Here is a 21,645-nt window from a genome sequence, read left to right as displayed (position 1 = left end):
CCTCCTGGGTTCAAGTGATTCTCCCGCCTCAGCCTCCCAAGTAGCTGGGATTACAGGCGCACACCACCACACTGGGCTAATTTTTGTTTATTTAGTAGAGACACGGTTTCATCATGTTGGCCAGGCTGGCCTCGAGCTCGTGACCGCAAGTGATCTGCCTGCCTCAGCCTCCCAAAGTGCTGGGATTACAGGCATGAGCCACTGCAGCTGGCCCAATGCTGAGAATTGATTTTCTTCATGCAGTGGGCAGGAAGAACCCGTCAGGCAGTTACAATACGAGTTCCAGGCCAGGCACCATGGCTCACGCCTGTAATCCCAACACTTTGAAAGGCCAAGGTGGGCTGATCACTTGAGCCCAGGAGTCGCAGACCAGCCTAAGCAACATGGTGAAACCACATCTCTATTAAAAAGTACAAAAAATTAGCCAGGCATGGTCCCATGTACCTGTAGTCCTAGCTACTCAGGAGGCTGAGGTGGGAGGATCATCTGAGCCTGGGAAGTTGAGGCTGCAGGGATCCATGATCATGTCAGAGGTGTTTGAACCACAGCAACTCCATCTTGAATAGGCGCTGGGTAAAATAAGGCCGAGACCTACTGGGCTGCATTCCCAGAAGGTTAGGTATTCTAAGTCACAGAATGAGATAGGTCAGCACAATGTACAGGTCACAAAGACCTTGCTGATAAAAGGATGTGGTAAAGAAGCTGGCCAAAACCCACCAAAACCAAGATGGTGAGGAGAGTGACCTCTGGTGGTCCTACTGCGCATTATATGCTAATTAAATACATTAGCATGCAAAAAGACATGCCCACCAGTGCCACGACAGTTTACAAATGCCATGGCAATGTTAGGAAGTTACTCTATAAGGTCTAAAAGGGGGAGGAACCCTCAGTTCCAGGAATTGCCCATCCTTTCCTTCCCCCGCCCCCCCACCCCCTCGCCCCCAAAAAACTCATGAATAATCCACCCCTTGTTTAGCATATACTCAAGAAATAACCATAAAAATAGCCAACTAGCAGCCCTCAGGGCCACTATGCCTACAGAGTAGCCATTCTTTTATTCCTTTACTTTCTTAGCTTGCTTTCACTTTACTCAAATTCTTTCCTTACCCAAATTCTTTCTTACTCGAGGTCTAAGAACCCTCTTGGGGTCTGGATTGGGACCCCTTTCCGGTAACAATTGTGCCACTGCACTCCAGCCTGGGTGACGGGAGTGAGACGGTGTCTCACAGAAAAAAAAAGAGAGAGAGAGAGTTCCAGGAGAAATCGTGTGTGTGTGTGTGTGTGTGTGTGTGTGTGTGTGTGTGTTGGAGGTTGGGGTGGGGGGCGGTTGGGGGGTAGTCCTGGAAGTGTTAGGTGTTAGGGAATCATTAAATAAATAGTTCAAGTAAGTAAATTTCCCCAAACTAAAGAATAAACATTTCCAAAATCATAGCAGCCATGGAGAGTGCAGCCCAACAGGTGAAAATATCCCCATCCAAGGTACCTCACCATGACATTCAGGGACCAGGGGACTGGAATGTTGGGGCTCAGACCACCACCCCAAAATATGACTGTGGAAGACGAGAATTAATGCCACCTCAAAATATACTTTGGCATATTTTGAGATGGCTATTCCAAGAAACTAAAGACACAGGAATAGCTCTGAAAAGATCTCCTTTTGTGAAAGAAATTTATGAAAGAATTTTGTAAAAGGAAATCTACATTAGCAAATAGCAGATGCAAGCAGAGGCTTTCTCTGAGCCCCCCTTATCTGCCTAGAGATGGAACTAGGAAAAATCATATCACAGGAAGAAGAGATTGTGGGTCGACACGTCCCAGATAGAGATGACCACAGGTGGCCACCCTTCTGAAGGGTGCTACCTGAGAGACTTTATCTGCATAAGGCAACCTTTGTGGGCTGTGCATTTCCTCCCCTTTCCCTTCTAGAATTTGTGCTGTGACCTCCTCTCTCCGCACCCCCACCAAGTGCAGCACCAGGTGTACCCTCTCCACACCCTCTCTGCACCCCCACCAAGCCCCAGGTCCCCTATTCCTTTCCATGGCCTCAAGATGGTATACACACTGGCTCTTCTGGGAGTTTCATATTTTGTGAGGCCTCCATGCATATGTGCACATAATAAATTTGTGCGTCTTTCCTCTTGTTAATCTGTCTACTGTCAAGTTTATTCCAGAGACAAATTATTGAACTTTCAGAGGGTGAACGAAAAGTTCCCCTTTCCCCTACAGAAAAAAGAAAATATCCTTAAAGAACCCATTCTCTTATTTCTGGAAGGTATCATTTAGCTCATGGTGGATAGGAATCTTACAGGTTGAAACAGCATTTCTAGTAGAATTGTCACAAGGATTTTGGTTCACTTAAGAAGTTCATAAAGAAGTTCTAAGGATGCTAGACTATCTTTTTTTGGTAATGTAAAAGTAATAAAGGGTCATTACAGAAAACATGAATTTCAGAAAAGTATAAAGAAGAAAAGCAACAGCTATAATTGAACAACCCTGAAATAAATACTGTAACTGTTTTGGATTGCTTCCTTCTTGTGCGTGAAGTTTTTTTCCCCCATATAGCATCTCCATATCCTTTAATAATATTTATCATTAAACATAGCTGAAACTATACTTGTGAACAGTTTTGGAGTGCTGCAGTGCAATGGCTGGATATCAGCTCACTGCAGCCTCAACTTACCCAGGCTCAGATGATCCTCCCACCTCAGCTTCCTGAATAGCTGGGACTACAGTCATGCACCACCACACCCAGATCAGTTTTGTATTTTCTTCTTTTTTTTTTTTTTTGAGATGGAGTCTCACTCTGTGGCCCAGGCTGGAGTGCAGTGGCGCAATCTCGGCTCACTGCAAGCTCCACCTTCTGGGTTCACGCCATTCTCCTGCCTCAGCCTCCTCAGTAGCTGGGACTACAGGCGCCCGCCACCACGCCTGGCTAATTTTTTATATTTTTAGTAGAGACAGGGTTTTACCGTGTTAGCCAGGATGGTCTCAATCTCCTGACCTTGTGATCCGCCCGCCTCGGCCTCCCAAAGTGCTGGGATTACAGGCATGAGCCACCGTGCCCAGCCCAGTTTTGTATTTTCTGTAGAAATGGGGTTTCACCATATTATCCAGGCTGGTCTCGAATTCCTGGGCTCAGCTGATCCACCAATCTCAGCCTCCCAAAGTGCTGGGAATACAGGCATGAGCCATTGTATCCGGCCCAGTTTTACATTGTTATGTACAAAGCCTCAAAGGTGAAGGATGCAGTGAGCCATGTTCACGCCAAAAAAAAGAAAAAAAAGAAACAGGTCACAAAGTCCCTGCTAATAAGACTGGTTGCGGTAAAGAAGCCAGCCAAAACCCACCAAAACCAAGATGGCAATAAAAGTGATCTCTGGTCATCCTCACTGCTCAAAATACACTAATTATAATGTATTAGCATGGTAAAACACAGGCCCACCAGTGCCATGACAGTTTACAAATGTCTGGAAGTTACCCTATATGGTCTTAAGCGGGGAGAAACCCTTAGTTCTAGAGATTGCCTGCCCCTTTTCCAGAATGTTCATGAATAATCTACCCCTTATTTAGCATATGATCAAGAAATAACTATAAGTATACTCAGTGGGGCAGCCCATGCCACTACTGTGCCTATGGAGTAGCCAGCCATTCTTTTGTTTCTTTACTTCTCTAATAAACTTGCTTTCACTTTACTCTATGAACTCGCCCCGAATTCTTTCTTGCACAAGGTCCAAGAACCCTCTCTTGGGGTCTGGATTGGAACCCCTTTCCAGTAACACAATGGGTTCATTTTGCCTGCTGCCCAGATAGAGCCAGATCGGGACCTCTTTCCAGTAACACAATGGTTCATTTTGCTTGCTGCCCAGATAGAGCCAATCTGTCAAGACAGAGAAACTGCACTGGGGAGAGACTTTCATTCACGGCTGAATGAGAGACTGGAGTTTTATTACTCAAAACACTCTCTCCAAAAATTCAGACTAGGGTTTTTCAAGGATAGTTTGGTGGGCAGCAGGGCCAGGGAATGGGGAGTGCCCATTGGTTGGGTCAGAGATGAGATCTTATCTCTGTTGAAGCTATCCTCTTGGGCTGAAGTGATTCCTGGGTGGGGACCACAGGAACAGCTGGCAGGTCTGAGTGGCAGTCGTCAGAAATGCAAAAACCTGGCCGGGCATGGTGGCTTACACCAGTAATCCCAGCACTCTGGGAGGCTGAGGTGGACAGATCACCTGAGGTCAGGAGTTTGAGATTGGCCTGGCCAACATGGTGAAACCCCATCTCCACTAAAAATACAAAAATTAGCCAGGCGTGGTTGCGCACACCTGTAATCCCAGCTACTTGGGAGTCTGAGACAGGAGAATCGCTTGAACCAAGGAGGCGGAGGTTGCAGTGAGCCGAGATGGGGTGCCACTGCACTCAAGCCTGGGCAACAGAGTGAGATTCCATCTCAAAAAAAAAAAAAAAAAAGAAGAAGAAAAAAAAAGAAATGCAAAAACCTGAAAAGACACCTCAAAAGGCCAATCTTAGGTTCTACAATAGTGATGTTATTGCAGAAGTAACTGGGGAATTGCCAATCTTGTGGCTAATTTATTCGTCCTAAAAAGACACTCTGGCACCAGGCAAGAAGAGGGTTTATTTCAGGAAAGAGCTGTTATCATCATTTCAAAGTTAAACTATAAACTAAATTCCTCCCAAAGTTAGTTCAGCCTAAAGTTAGTTCAGGAATGAACAAGGGTAGCTTGGAGGTTAGAAGCAAGATATAGTCCATTAGGTCAGATTTATTTCACTGTTGTAATTTTCTCACTGTTATATTTTGCAAAGGTGGTTTCAGGACTTCAGGAATATGCCACCATGACTGGCTTTTAAAATTTTTTTGTAGGGGTCTCATTATGTATCCCAGGTTGGTCTCCCAACTCCTGGTCTCAAGCGATCTTCTTGTCTTCAGCCTCCCAAAGTGCTGGGATTATAGGTATGAGCCACCGTGCTGGGCCTCATTTAATTTATAATTATTTCTAATTAGGATTGACCATTTGGCGCATTTTGTCAGCAGTTTCTTTCTTTCAGGAGTTGTCTCATTTTGCCAGTCCTGATATTTTTCTTATAGATCTAGACATGTTTGGCAACATGCTCCAAGGAGCTTCGTGTCATGTTCTCATCTCCATGGCCATGCCCCAGACCAGAGAATATAATGCCTCCACTGTGAAAATATTCTTTCTAAAGGACAGTGACAGTTATGGCACTCACGTTTTCCACAGCGTTTCTTCCTCTTTTTCCTTCTGCTGGTTTTCTGAGTGTTTGTATTTGTTTTCCTAGTTTATCTTACTCTGGCTGAGTGAACATATGACTGGAGCTGTTTCCCTACCTTCCAGCACATGCGCATGTTACTGGGAAGGGGTCCCAATCCAGACCCCAAGAGACGGTTCTTGGATCTAGCATAATAAATAATTCAGAGTCCATAAAGTGAAAGCAAATTTATAGGAAAGTAAATGAATAAAGAATGGTCACTCAACAGAGCAGCCCCAAGGGCTGCTGGTTGCCCATTTTTGTGGTTATTTCTTGATTATATGCTAAACAAGGGGTAGATTATTCATGCCTCCCCTTTTTAGATCATAAAGGGCAACTTCCTGACATTGCCATGGCATTCGTAAACTGTGATGGGGCTGGTGGACTGTAGCACTGAGGATGACCAGAGGTCACTCTCGTCGCCATCTTGGTTTTGCTGGGATTTGGCTGGCTTCTTTATTACAACCTGCTTTATAAGCATGGTTTTTATGACCTATATCTTATGCTGACCTCCTGTCTCGTCCTATGACTAAGAATGCCTTAACCTCCTGGGAATGCAGCCCAGCAGGTCTCAGCCTCATTCTACTCAGCCCCTATTCAAAATGGAGTTGCTCTGGTTCAAATGCCTCTGATACCCACTATCCCTTCACCCCTACCCTGCACTCTAGCCATAGTGACCCCAGAGTGCCCTGCACACAGCTGGTACCCATTGAACAAAATTTAATGAAATACCACACATTTGAGGAGGACACGAAGAAAAAGTGAAAAACATCTAATTTATTTTACTTATTTATTTGAGACAGAGTTTTGCTCTTGTCACACAGGCTGGAGTACAGTGATGCGATCTAGGCTCACTGGAACCTCTGCCTCCCAGGTTCAAGCAATTCATCTGCCTCAGCCTCCCGAGTACCTGGGATTACAGATGCGCACCATCATGCCCAGCTAATTTTTTTTTTTTTTTTTAAGTAGAGACAGGGCCTCACCATGTTGGCTAGGCTGGTCTCGAACTCCTGACTTCAGGTGATCCACCTGCCTCGGCCTCCCAAAGTGCTGGGATTACAGGCGTAAGCCACCTTGCCCTGCCCTTATTTTTAAATTTTTATTTATTTATTTATTTTAAAGACAGGGTCCTGCTATGTTGCTCAGGCTGGAGTGCAGTGGCTGGTTTATTCACAGGTGAGATCATAGTGCACTGTAGCCTTGAACATCTGGCCTCAAGTGATTCTCCTGCCTCAGCTTCCCAAGTAACTGGGACTACAGGCATGTGCTACTGTGCCCTACTAATTTTCTTTTTAATAGAACATTTGGTTTCAGTAGCAGAACTTACTTAAATTTGTGAGAAATGTCTGTTCCCCAATAGAGAACATGGCCCTGCAAAACAGTCTTGGTTTACTCATTTCACAATTTTCCCTTCCTCAGTTGACAACTGTGAAATAGGGAACCAAATGCTATCAAAGATAGCTACAAATAATATCTGCGTGAGGCAGACAATTATCTGTGCTGCAGATCCTTCTCTGCTTTGGCCTTAATTCCAAACAACAGTAAAAGCAAATCCACAAAACCATTTGGGGATAGGAAAGTACAAAGGGGTATTTACTCATAGGAAAAAAAAATTAGGACCCTTCATCGGTGTCCAGCACGTATTTATGCTCCCTAGTGTCCTGGGGGCCTTGCCAACGCCTTTCGAGCCCATCACAGACATTACCTTAAAATGCTTCCCAGATTTAACTGAAAGTAAACACCTTCAGTAGCGAAAGTCGACTGAACATTAGGTAAAAGCACCCTTGCTTTCTAATCTCCAGTGAGGCCAAAATTGATCTTATGAGCTCATAAGTTGATCTAGAAAACACATTTGTAATAAATATTTTCCATGGTCTTCAATGACAATTAAAAAATGGACACTATATAACTAAGATGGGATTGATTTTATGAGCTTATAAGTTGATCTAGAAAACACATTTGTAACAAATATTTTCCATGCTCTTCAGTAACAATAAAAAAAGAACACTATGTAACTAATTAAGATGGGAGTAGAAGGCCAATAAAAACATCTAGTGTCTAGCACCACCTTGTGGTACAACATTCAAATCCTGAGCCCTTGCAAGGACCCCAAGATTAAACCTTCTTGAAAAACAGTTGGTTCATGAGCTGCTCTATCATTTTGACGTAACAATATACTTTCTGGAGAAATACAAAATAATAGAAATAACTAACACTTGACTGGTATTTTATAGTAAACCAAGCACTCCCATCTGAATGATCTCACTTAATCCTGGCAGCAGCCCTGCCAGGTACTAGGTACTAAGATCTGTCTTAGACATGTGAAGTCTGAAGTTCAAAGAAGTTGGTAGTTTGTACTGGGCAAGTCCTGCACTTGAACCCATTTATTCATATTCCAAATCCTGTAATAAAATTGTATTAGCACTATTGTATGGAGTGTGTGTGTGTGTGCGCGCGCATATATATATATATATATATGCGCGCGCACACACACATACACACACATCATCACTATACTATATGTATTAATATATGTGAAAAGTTCAAAAGAAACATATAGTACTATATAGGATATTTTAATATAATATAGTATTTATACTATTTTTTATAGTACTGTTAGCCAGTACCACTACGTTTCTGGGGGATGTTTTCTGGCTGTGAAGACAAGGCAATATTGGTTGACTCTTTGTAGTCTATATGATTCCACAGAGTTTGCTACTAAACCAACCACGGTCTTGCTTTCCTGGTCCCTAAGCACCCAAACATGGGAGAACCTGATCCTCTATTGTATTAATTTAGGGTGCACTGATGGAAATGTGTCCAGGGAGAATGAACACAAGGACCTAGAGGCAATGAGACTGAAGCCATTTTTATGTTTGGGCTTTAAAATGCTTGTGAACCAATCTACTGGCTCATAGTTAAAATACTGATGGACTGGGTCACCTCATTAATTTAACAAGAAGTACATTTTACAATCAATATATCTTAAAGTTGGCAGCTGCCTGGGCCCACTTCCAACCCTGGCCCAGCCATGAAAAAAAAAAAAAAAAACTTAGTTTTAGATATATATATATATATAGAGAGAGAGAGAGAGAGAGAGAGAGAGACAGAGACAGAGACAGAGAGAGATGGAGTCTCACTCTGTTACCCAGGCTACAGTGCAATGGCGCGATCTTGGCTCACTGCAACCGCCACCTCCCAGGTTCCTGCCTCAGCTTCTTGAGTAGCTGAGACTAAAGGCACCATGCCCAGCTAATTTTTTGTATTTTTAGTAGAGACAAGATTTTGCCATGTTGGCCAAGCTAGTCTCGAACTCCTGACTTCAGATGATCCACCCGCCTCAGCCTCCCAAAATGCTGGGATTACAGGCATGAGCCACCACGACCAGCCAGTTAATCTTAATGTATCTTAAATATATGAGAGGCCACTTGCTCAGTGTCAGAGGTCGGCGTGTCATTAAACCAGCTTTAAATATTGTTTTTATTGTTTATTTTTTGAGACAGAATCTTACTCTGTCACCCAGGCTGGAGTGCAGTGGCACAATCTGGGCTCACTGCAACCTCCACCTCCTGGGTTTAAGTGAGCCTCAGCCTCTCAATTAGCTGGGACTACAGTGGACTACAGACGTGCACCACCACGCCCAGCTAATTTTTGTATTTTTAGCAGAGACAGGGTTTCAACATGTTGGCCAGGCTGGTTTCCAACTTTTGGCCTCATGTGATCTGCCCACCCCAGCCTCCCAAAGTGCTGGGATTACAGGCATGAGCCACCACGCCCAGCTTCACCTTTAAATATTCTAAATGAAAACTTTTGCAGCCTGGCTTTATGGGATTAGAATTTGGGGCATAATTACTCCTGTAGGTAGAGACAACTCCAAGTTGTGTTTGGAGGAAACTGTTGGCCCCATTCACAGGTATATGCCCAGCCAACCACTGGCAAAAGAAGAGGACTTCATCAACCTGTTTTGCTTTCTCTGAAGTCATTCTTACTTGTCTCTTGGCCGGACAGTCTGCCCAATAGCTACCCTTCTAAGGGACAATAACCTAGACCTCCTGGTTCCTAGATTCACATCAAACCCTCCACTGAGAACACTATTGATGGAAAACTGACCGAAGGACCAACAGCCCGTTAGTCTTCTAGGGATTCTAAAACCCATCTAGACCATCCCCTTTCAGTCCTCTTCATCCACTTATTTGACTAGTCCTTTGGGGGTTATATCTATGTTAAGCTATATTATCAGAAACAATGCTTTGATACTTGTGTTTACTATTGGTAAAGCTGTTAAGTTTGCTATGTTATAGTGTTCTCTTTATGGGAACTAGAGGGAAAGGTTCCTTAGATCTCCAGATTAGGGGTAGCTGCCTCAGGTTTATCGCATGGAGTCTGAACTTGATCTTGTTTCCTTCTTTACGCTGACCACTAGGAAGCAAAATCTGTTATTTATCCTTAAGTGTATAAGACCTGCTGTAATGCAGTTTGTGTGGATAAGATTATTTTCCTGGCCTCAACTTTTATTTTCCTTTAGCCCAGTTTCCCTACTTAAAATCATGTAATTTTTGTATTTTTGTAAGTTGTCCTTAAACTCTTTTGGGGAGAATTTTAAAAATAGAAAAAAAACTACTCTCTGGTGTTAGACTTCAGAATAGAGGATATCCTTGTGGGGACAGTGACTGGAACGAGACACAGGGGTGGGGTGGGTTCTGGGGTGCCAGTCATGCTGGACGCGTCATACAGGTATGTTCACTCTGTGATATCAGTGAGCTATACCTATGATTTGTGCACTTTTCTGTATGTACGTTAAGCTTCTATGTTCAAAAAATGAGGGGAAATGATACTCATGTGCTATATGTACTTCCTTTAATCCTCTGAACACTTTTACGTTAGTAGTTATCCCCATTATAAAAACGAGGAATGTGAGGTTCAAACAGGTTAAGGAATGAGGCCAAAATTCCAAATGACTTCTGATAACAAAAGCACAGGCTTATCCTACTACACTACACTGCTCCTTGCTCTTTTTTTTTTTTTAATTGGACACGGGGTCTCGCTCTGCACCCAGGCTGTAGTGCAGTGGTGTGATAATGGCTCACTCCATCGCTACAGCCTCCAACTCCTGGGCTCATGCGATCCTTCAACCTCAGTCTCCCAAGTAGCTGGGACTACAGGCATACACCACCACACCTGGCTAATTTTCTTATTTTTTTCATAGAGATGGGGTCTTGCTACATCACCCAGGATCCCACTTTCCTACTTTAAATGGCCTGTCTTTATTCAGCTTAGCCACTAAAATCCAAGAAACATCGGTCAGACCTAGTAGAGACATAGGTGAAAGGACTTCTACGGAGGGGGCAGCGGGCAGCATCTGAGGCTGAAGCTGGCTGTGGGATTCATTTGGCAGAGGGGGCTTTGGGAGAGAGCACTGGACTGAAAGTGCGGAGCTTGAGGCTGCTTCTGGACAGGGCTGGATTCTCACTGTGAGAAGGCCCATGAGGCCCCCTATAGGTCCACCTTCTTTACAAGTTCCATCAGCCCCTCCCAAGAAGTTGAGGACAGATGGCAGAATCACAACACCCAGGAAGCACAGTCTGAGCCCTGCTGCCTGCCCCTCTTCTCTTCAGGAGCCAGGATTTATTCTGATTGTACAGAACCACTATGACTATTATCCAACTCCTTCACACTGGGACCCCTCCTCCAGATGTGGTTGGAGTTGAGGGGCCCAGGCCTGCTGCATGTGCAGTCCAGTCATGTACTCAAGACAGGGTTCTCACAGCTTTCCGCAGAAAGGCAAACAGAAAGGCTTACAGGCTTAACTCGTGAGCAGAACAAAATAACCTGGATTTTACTTCATAAAGGAAAAGTCATTAAAAGGCAATGATTGGGAAACAGGTCAGCAGACCAATTTAGGGATTTCCCCATATTCCACAACACTAGCTACGTGATTTTGGACTCATCATTTACCCCTTGCTACTGCTTCCTCATTTCCCAATAGGGAGTTGGAATGTCCATTCTAAAGCCCCTCTCAACTCTGAAATTCTAACTCTAAACTAGACACCAGTCATCTTCTCCGAGAAACAGCACTGGACAAATGGGGCAGAGGGGAGGACAGGTGATGGCCATTCCCTCTCTCTCCCCCAGGGCAAACAGTGTGGCAAGGAACTGGCCCAGTGATAAGGGGTCTCAGCAATCAGATAGGGAGCCATGGAGGGTTCTTGAGCACAGACAGAGCAAAAGTGGTATTTGTGGAACACTGGTTTTGAAGAAATACATAACTGAACTAAAGGGGAGACCAATGGGCAAATATAACTGGAAAAAGAAGAAAACAGAACAATCCTTTAGACTAGAAATATATATGAGTGTCTTATTTTAGTCTACTTGGCCTCATTTTTCCCCATGTTTGTCTGACACGTTTCCTGGAGGAACACTCACAGTCACATGAGTAATGACAAGAATCTCTTCACGTGCTACAGGGTCCTTAGGCTTTTCTTTGTGAAATTTTACAGCGAACAATATGGCTAAATTATGTTATTCTAGAAAACTTTCACTACTTTTCAGGCCTTGAAGTTTTATTTACCTGTCTCTAACACACACACATACACTTCCTATTTTTTAATACAAAAAGTACATAGTAGCCCCCCTTATCTGCGGGTGGTATGTTTCAAGACCCCCAGTGGTTGCCTGAAACCAAGATGGTACCAAACTCTAAAAAAAAAGAACAACTTTAACAATATACTGTAATAAAAATTATACGAATGTGATCTTTCAAATTTTTTTTTTTTTGAGACAGACTTTTGCTCTGTCACCCAGGCTGGAGTGCAGTAGCGTGATCTCGACTTACTGCAACCTCCCACCCCAGCTGGGACTACAGGCACATGCCACCACATCTGGCTAATTTTTGTATTTTAGTAGAGATGAAGTTTCACCATGTTGCCCACACTGGTCTTGAACTCCTGGGCTCAAGGGATCTGCTGGCCTTGGCCTCCCAAAGTGCTGGGGTTATAGGCGTGAGCCTATAACCCTCAAAATATCTTAAGAAAAGTAACTGACTGCAGTTGAAAACAGGTAATTGAAATTGTGGTAAGTGAAACCATGGATAAAGCGGGACTACTGTACATGCTCATTAAAAAAAATTAAGGGCCAGGCATGGTGGCTCACACCTGTAGTCCTAGCTACTCAGGAGGCTGAGGCAGGAAGACTGCTTGAGCCCAGGGGGGGTTGGGGCTACAATGAGCTGTGATCACACGCCACTGCACTCCAGCCTGCGTACCACAAGATCCTGTCTCAAAAAATATATAAAGTAAAAAGAGTGATTTTATTTATTTATGAAACAGGGTCTCACTCTGTCGCCCAGGCTGGAGTGCAATGGCACGATCTCGGCTCACTGCAACCTCCGCCTCTTGGGTTCAAGCGACTCTCTTGCCTCAGCCTCCTAAGTAGCTGGGATTACAGGCACTCGCCACCATGCCCAGCTAACTTTTTTGTATTTTTAGTAGAGATGGGGTCTCACCATGTTGGCCAGGCTGGTCTCAAACTCCTGACCTCAGATGATCCCCCAACCTCGGCCTCCCGAAGTGCTGGGATTACAGGCATGAGCCACCGCACCCAGACGAAAGAGTGATTTTAAATTTTCCTCTTCAAGGGGAGATATGAATGCCAACCTCATGAAAGGTCAGGACTTAGGATCCAGGCCCAGGGACCACAGGAGATGGGTTCTTAGGAGGCTTTAGAAATTTGCTCTGAAGGAAAACTCTTGGCACACACAGGCCTTCTTTTTTATTCACCGTCTCTCGAAACACATACTCGTTTACCACTTCTTCATAACCTGTGTCCATAAAGAGCTGAGCCAGGAATTCTGTAAGACAAGCATCAACAATGCTCAAAAGTCTTCATAACATTACATTTGCTTTGCAGTCCTTGAGGAGGGATAGAAGGCTGAGGCTATTTTAATATTTTTTTAAATGAAAACCTCAATGCTAAAATTTAAAGGTTTTGATTTGGGAACACTCCTTCTCCTCTTCTACCCAAACAGAAACCTCCAATTAAACAATTAAATCAGAACAAGGTGAAGGACAACCTGGTGTGCGCATCTTGCCTTATTATGAATTCTCAAATACAAAAGCCCAAGTAAAAAGAAACATTTCCAAATAGGTTATATTTCTTTTTTTTTTTAATTAAAAAACAAATTTTTTTTTGAGACACAGTGTCGCTGTGTCACCCAGGCTAGAGCAGTGGCACGATCTCGGCTCACTGCAACCTCCGCTTCCTGGGCTTAAGTGATTCTCCTGCCTCAGCCTCTTAAGTAGCTGGGACTACAGGCACACACTACCATGCCTGGTTAATTTTTTTGTATTTTTAGTAGAGACAGGGTTTCGCCATGTTGGCCAGGCTGGTCTCAAACCCCTGACCTCAAATGATCCCCCAGTCTTGGCCTCCCAAAGTGCTGAGATAACACGCATGAGCCACTGGGCCCGGCCGATTAGATTTCTTTTTAAAAATCATCTTATTGTTTCCCATCTCTGAACAAAAACAAAAATTGGCTATACTCCTACAAGGTCTACATGTGCTCAATTTGTTTACATCAAACATCTTATTCATCCTAACATGAAGAAGGAAAATTTGTGATCAGAGTGGAGAAAAACACCCAGTGGTGACCTAGCTCCAGGAAAATCTAACCCAAATAATACATCACTACACATTAAATGACACAAATAGAATAAATGGTGAGGCAGCAAAAATAAAGACACTTACTAAGAGCATTGCTCCAGAGAACATGCTCTGAAGCACTCGGCAGATATCACTGAATCTTCTCAATATTTACAATTAGTTTAAATTTTATGAATTAAAACATCTTTTGAATTTTAATCTATTTTGATAATTTTGCATTTTTTTTGTTTTGATTTGTTTTTTTGAGATAGGCTTCTCGCTCTGTCGCCCAGGCTGGAGGGCAGTGGTATGATCATAGCTCACTGCAGCCTCTATCTTCTGGGCCAAATGATCCTCTTGCCTCAGCCTCCTAAGCAGCTGGGACCACAAGTGCATGCCACCACTCCTGGCTATTTTTTTTTTTTTTTTATTTTTAGTAGAGAGAAAGTTTCACTGTTGCCCAGGCTGGTCTCGAACTCCTGAGCTCAAGTGATCCTTCTATCTCAGTCTCCCAAATAATTTTGCAGCTTTAATAGTAATCACTCAATTTTAATTCATTTTGGTATCTAAAAGAATATTTCATTTCAAGAAGAAAAATGTTAAAATAGAGGTTAAGGTAATTATCTTCCTGTCTAGATGATTAGGTAGACTATGTTCAAGACACCTAAAAGACCGAAATAATGTTCCACATTTTCTTATCAAAAATGACTTTTTAAATACCTCTTTAGGCTGGGCATGGTGGCTCACGCCTGCAGTCCCAGAATTTTGGGAGGCTGAAGTGGGCAGATCACTTGAGACCAGGAGATCGAGACCAGCCTGGTCAACATGGCAAAACCGCATCTCTACTAAAAATAAAAAAATTAGTTGGGTGTGGTGGCACACACTTGTAATCCTTGCTACTTGGGAGGCTGAGGCATAAGAATCACTTGAGCCTGGGTGGTGGAGGTTGCAGTGAGCCAAGATCACGCCACTGCACTCCACCCTGTAAGACTGTCTCAAAAACAAATAAACGCCTCTTTACAGCCAATTTGCATATTTATTTTAAAACAGATCTAGGCAGGCATGGTGACTAACACCTGTAATCCCACCACTTTTGGAGGCTGAGACAGATGGATCACTTGAGCTCAGGAGTTCAAGACCAGCATGGGCAACATGGTGAAACCCCGACTCTACCAAAAATACAAGAAATTAGCCAGCCATGGTAGCATGTGTCTGTGGTCCCAGCTACTCGGGAGGCTTCGGTGGATCACTTGAGTCTGGAAGGTGGAGGCTGCAGTGAGCCGAGATCACACCACTGCACTCCAGCCTGGGTGACAGAATTAGACTCTGTCTCAAAAACAACAAAAAAACCAAACCCCAAAACAGATCCAATCAATTCTACAGAAAAAGGTTTCCTGACTTCGTGCCATGGGAAAGTAATCTCAAGGCATTATACTGTCAAATTTGCTTTATTTTTAACTGGACAAGAAGTTTCTGACTTGCCCTCCCTCTTATTCCAGCACAATTCCTAGTAGGGAATCCATATGGCATGTCAGAGGCTGTTCATTAACCCAAGCTCATTAGGGGAGTCACTGACACCAGAGAAGGCTTGTGAGCTCTTCAAGGGCAGGGGCCAGGTCTGTGCCTTCCAGGTGCTGGGTAAATATTGTGCAGTAGAGGGCTTGTTTCAGGGTCTCGTGCACATGTCGCAAGCCTTCTCCAAGCAGCCTTGCAGTGATAATGCAATCAAATAAACAGAAACAAAGAATAAAACATTTAAAGACTGGATTCCATTCATCTTACCATCAGTAAAAAAATATGATCTGGTCCCATCTTGTCTAACATAAAAGTTTTCTCCAAGTTTGCTGCCGGCTTTAAACCTAAGCATGGCATGATCATACAGCCCGTAGTCACGAAACAAGACACTTTTGCCTGGTTTTAATACCTATGAAACAAAAGCAGGCTGAACATGACTTTGGAGAACTCTGTCAAAATAAAACCTGATTAAGTTAGGACTTAAAATAAATTTGTGATAATTACTAAGGGGACAGACTGAAATGCCCATAATACGGAACCAAAATGGCCTACTACTTAAAAAGATAGTAAGACCGGGCAGGGCTCCATAACACTAAGATGCTTCTTTTTTTTTTTTTTTTTTGAGATGGAGTCTTGCTCTGTCGCCCAGGCTAGAGTGCAGTGGCATAATCTCAACTCACTGCAACCTCCGTCTCCCATGTTCAAGTGATTCTCGTGTCTCAGCCTCCTGAGTAGCTGAGATTACAGGCGCCCGCCACTATGCCTGGCTAATTTTTGTATTTTAGTAGAGATGAGGTTTCACCATGTTGGCCAGGCTAGTCTCAAACTCCTGACCTCAAGTGATTTGCCCACCTCAGGCTCCCAAAGTGTTGGGATTACAGGCGTGAGCCACCTCGCTCGTCCCTGAAGACAATTCTTGAGTACCTCCAAGAGCACCCTGGAATGTCCAGTGTCACAGGATTAAAATGTTAGAGACCAACCTCGGCAATACAGTGAGACCCCATCTCTACACAAAAATTAAAAATTAGCTGGATGTGGTAGTGTGTCCTGTAGTCCCAACTACTTCAGTGGCTGAGGTGGGAGAATTGCTTGAGCCCAAGAAGTTGAGGCTGCAGTGAGCCACCTCCATGCCACTGCACTCCAGCCTGAGTGACACAGCAAGACCCTGTCTCAAAAATAAATAAATAAAGTGTTAGAGACAATAAATGAAAGTGTTATCCTCATCGAAGCACTTTCTTCAACATTTTATTCACCATCTCCTAGTACTCAAACTGTATTCAACTGTCACTTAAAAAAAAAAAAAAACAGAATGTCCTTTTGGCTCTTTACTGATTCAGGCTGGTTTTCCTCATTCTGAGTCTCAGCTCTCGTTTCATTGTGCCACAACGTATAGCTCAATCACGGTGCTAATGACTGATATATGCCTAGCATTTGACAGCTTAACCATACATTTTCTCATTGTATCTTCACCCAACTGTGGGACAAAGGAATGTGATTATTATTCTCACATGAGATAAGGAAACCAATACTCAACAGGGTTAAGTGATCTGCCAATGATCATACATTAGCTTTTTTTAGAGACAAGGTCTTGCTATGTTGGCCAGGCTGGTTTCAAACTCCTGACCTCAAGTGATTCACCTGCCTTGGCATCCCAAAGTGTTGGGATTACAGGCATGAGCCACCACACCTGGCCAAACTGTGTACTCTTGACCACTAAACCATAACTGCTCTCACCTTATAGCAGGACTCCATGGATCCCAGGTAACTGCAAAATCATCCTTGTCCCGGGGCTGGCGAAGCTCTGAAGAGCAGCCATGGCACTGCACAAATCAGAATTTAGGGTGGATGTTTTATGCCAGAGGACCCCTTTCTATACACTGACTACACAGCCTACCTAGTGAGAATGGAGAGACTATGTGAATCTAGACAGTACATGAGCCTCATGAGGGAAGGTAAGTAAAAGAATCCAACCCTCAAGTGCAGGCCCCAAATCACTAACCTTGTAAATGTTTTGTAAGACAAGGTGCATCTTATCAGGATGAACAGCTGACAGCACAAATATCAACATAACAACATCCACAGACTCTGGAGGTACATGATCCAGAAGATCATCTTTGGTCAGATCACACTGGAATACCTTGCATCTTTCTGTGTCATATAAAGGATTTTGCTAGAGGGGGAAAAAATACAAATGAATTTTAATGCAACCACTATGCTGATACATATAGAAAAATACAACATCAAAAGGCGATCTGATTTCCACTTGTATACATAGAAATTTTCACTTTGTTACCAGATAAAACTGATTAATAAATCACTCACTATAAAGCATGTAATATTCACTACTGCTACAGGGGCAAGACTTCATTTTAATAAATCATTTTTAACTGAGGAGAGAATAAGAGTATCACGTATTCAAAACTGAGCATTTTAGAAGCGTATTATTTCCAGAGGGATGATAATGCAAAACTGGCCTCTGCTTCTTTCTTTTTGTTTTTTCAAGAGACAGGGTCTCACTCTGTCTGCTGGGCTAGAGTGCAGTGGCATGATCATGGCTCACTGCAGCCTTCACCTCCTGAGCCCAAGTCATCCTCCCACTTCAGCCTCCTGAGTAGCTGGAACTACAGGTGTGCACCACTGCATCTGGCTAAATTTTTATTTTTATTTTTGTAAAGATGGGATCTTGCTATGTTGTCCAGGCTAGTCTTGAACTCCTGGCCTCAAGTGATCTTCCCACTTCAGCCTTCCAAAGTGCTGGGATTACAGTCATGAGCCACTATGTCCTGCTGGCCTCTGGCTTCCTTAATCCTCCTTTGAATCATCTGCTTAAAGCCTAAACCCTATGAGAAGCCCTTCTAATTCCCCTTGTTGAGATGCTCCCACAGTTCTTCTGGGGTATATTTTCTCTTTATGCAGCAAGCTAAATAAACTTAACCTTTTTTTGACTACAAATGTGTTCCTGGTACATTTTGGTTGGTAGGCTTCAACACATGTATAGGAGTATTATGAAGAAAAACATTAAACTTCTATTTCATGTAAATGAGGACCTGAATAAATAGATATACAAAGTTACTGGATGGGAAAATTAAATGCAAAATTAAAAAGATGTCAATTCTATTCATAATTCCATTTGTAAATCCAATGCAATCTCAACTGATTCCCAATAGATTTCTAGAAACTTGACAGGGTGAATCTAATTCATCATAAAGTAAAAATCTTTAAGAATAGCCAAGTCAATTTTTAAAATGATGAACAATGAGGTAGGTATGGTGGCTCATGCCTGTAATCCCAGCAACCTGGGAGACTGAAGTGAAAGGATGGCTTGAGTTCAAAGCTGCAGTGAGCTATGATCCGTGCCACTGCAAGCCAGCCTGGACAACAGAGCAAGATCTCACCTTTAAAAAAAATAGGCCAGGTGCGGTGGCTCACACCTGTAATCCCAGCACTTTGGGAGGCCAAGGTGGGTAGATCATGAGGTCAGGAGTTTGAGACCAGCCTGGCCAATATGGTGAAACCCCATCTCTACGAAAAATACAAAAATTAGCTGGGTGTGGTGACCCGCACCTGTAGTCCCAGTTACTTGGGAGACTGAGGCAAAAGAATCACTTGAACCTGGGAGGCAGAGGTTGCAGTGAGCCGAGATCATGCCACTGCACTCCAGCCTGCGCAATAGAGACTCTGTCTCAAAAATAAATAAATAAATAAAATAGAATGAAGAATAATAAAGTAGAAGATACACTACTGGACATCAAAATATATTACAAAACATAGTAATAAAACAACACAGTTTGAGAATGGAGACAAATGTATCACTGAGACAAAACAGAGTCCCAAAACAGACCTGTATATACTGTATATATAAACAGGAATTTTGTATGTTATATGATAAAAGATAGACAAAGGTGACAATTAGATAAAAAGGTAGATAATAAAGATGACAATTATGAGTGAGGAAAAAATTTCTCACTCAATTTACTGTGTTTAGAAGAACTGGCTACCCTCGAGACAAATGACTACCCTTGAGACACAGGCCCACGGTACCAGTTCAAATTTGGAGAAGCAGAACATTAGAGAACAACCCCCTCTCCCACACCCCACCACCGAATCTCCAAGAATACCAGGAAATTGCAGCTGGGAGAGCCACAACAGACAGACTCTTTGGGAAACAGTACAAAGGGAAGACCCAAATCCAAGAGAGGAGACAAAAACAAGTTGCTAGAGGAGTTTGAAGTCTCTGGTGCCCACAGCAACAACAAACCTCACAGGCAGCAACAAAAGACTTCAAACAACAGCCCAATTCCTGACTAGATTGTTACAAATCCCTATCCCTCAGTATCTACTGGCCCTTATAATATGTCTAGCTTTAACCAAAAAGTAGAAAACATCCCAGAAGGCAAAAAACATAGTGTGAAGAGAATAAGCCATCACCAGAGCCAGACTCAAATATGACAGATGCTGGATCCAAAAGCTTGGGCATTTAAAATAATTATGATTAAAATGTTAAAGACTCTAATGGAAAAGACAGACAACATGCAAAATCAGATACATAATTTCAGGGATGGAAACTATAAAAAGACTCTAAGAGAAATGCTAAAAACCAAAAATATGGTAACAGAAATGAACAATTTCAATAGGTTCCTCAACAAAACATGTACTGCCTAGGAAACAGTCAGTGAACTTGATGATAGGATAATAGAAATTACACAAACTGAAAATGCAAAAAGGAAAAAAGTGGGGGAATAAACCCTACAACAACAGCATCTAAGGGCTGTGGGGCAATAGAAAATGTTACACACATAACTGGAACCCCAGAGGGAGAAGAGAGAACAAGAGCTAAAGAAAGAATTCGAAGAAATAATGACCCTAATTTTTCCAGATTAAAAAACATAACCAAAATTATAAAATAACTATACAACCAAAAATTATTAAGAGCAATATATAGGTGATTATGTCTAAATCCTAGGAATACCTGGGCGCAGTGGCTCTCACCTGTAATCCCAGCACTTTGGGAGGCTGAGGCAGGAGGATCGCTTGAGCCCAAGAGTTCCAGAGCAGCCTGGGATAGTGAGACCTCATCTCTAAGAAAAATAAAGTAAATCCTAGGAGTAAAGGACTCCTAAACAAGACATAAAATAGAACTTCAAAAGGAAAAGATTAATACTTTGCCATGATAATTTAAATCCTGTGTAGCCTGGGCAACACAGCAGGACCTCATCTCTACAAAAAATTTTTAAAATTAGCCAGGCATGGTGGTGCATGCCCATGGTTCCAGCTCAGGATGCTGAGGATCACCTGAGTCCACAAGGTCGAGGCTGCAGTGAGCTGCAATTTGCACCACTATACTCCAGCCTAGGTGACACAGTGAGACCTTGTCCAAAAATTAAAAAAAAAAATCCTTGTGTAAAAAAAAAGAGACACCATAAAGTGATGCTGAATAAACTGGAAGAAATGTTTGCAACATACATACCAAAATATCTAGAATCTATCCTAAAAATAAGAAAGAAAATGACAAACCAATAGAAAAATGGGCAGAGGTTATGAATGGACAACTCCTAGTACAAACTCCATGTGGGTGGGAATTTTTGCCTGTCTGTTCACTGTTTAACTCCAGTGCTTAGAACAGTGACTGGCACACATTAAGCTCTCAATAAACAAACGTGGACTAAAGAAACTCACAGCTAACTAATGCTATCAACCTTCCACAAGGCCTTCAACCTCTCTGGTAATAAGGAAAAAACAAATTAAAAGATGGAGGCAGTATTTTTTGCCCAAAAGATTGGTAAATATAAAAAAGGCTGATATAAAGTGTTGAGGCAATACAGAAAAAGGTACCTTTACATTATTGGTGAAATTATAAATTAGTATGATCTTTTTGGAAGGAAACTTGGCATTGTCTATTAAAATATACATGAGCATGCTCTTCTTCCAAGGAATTCTGCTTCTTCCATTATTCATCATAGACAAATGTGTACAGACATTTTGGGAACATATATATGATGCTGATCACATTAACCCTATTTGTAAGAGCAAAAAAATAGAAACAATTCAAATAAATATAAATAGGGTAACTGTTTTTCTTTTTTCTTTTCTTTTTTTTTTTTTTTGAGACAGTCTCGCTCTATCACCCAGGCTGGAGTGCAGTGGCATGATCTCAGCTTACTGCAAGCTCCACCTCCCGGGTTCACGGCATTCTCCTGCCTCAGCCTCCCGAGT

General features: G+C 42.7%; 1 protein-coding gene across 19 annotated transcripts in view; it reads right to left on the bottom strand.

Annotated features, from left to right (window-relative positions):
- METTL6 (methyltransferase 6, tRNA N3-cytidine) overlaps positions 1-21,645 on the bottom strand; it is a 56,333-nt gene that overhangs the window by 26,462 nt on the left and 8,226 nt on the right. For 5 of the 19 annotated variants that reach the window (XM_054550192.2, XM_054550200.2, XM_054550195.2 and 2 more), the window contains exons 4-5: positions 17,432-17,602; positions 17,167-17,252 (exon numbers count right to left, since the gene is read on the bottom strand). In XM_054550192.2, the coding sequence (XP_054406167.2) occupies positions 17,167-17,252; positions 17,432-17,602 (257 nt within the window). 19 annotated transcript variants of the gene reach the window in all.

Source organism: Pongo abelii, chromosome 2, assembly GCF_028885655.2.
Source record: "Pongo abelii isolate AG06213 chromosome 2, NHGRI_mPonAbe1-v2.0_pri, whole genome shotgun sequence".
In the NCBI taxonomy this organism is placed as follows: domain Eukaryota; kingdom Metazoa; phylum Chordata; class Mammalia; order Primates; family Hominidae; genus Pongo; species Pongo abelii.
The sequence above is the reverse complement of the archived record's forward strand: the minus strand, read 5'-3'. Positions and strand labels throughout refer to the sequence as shown.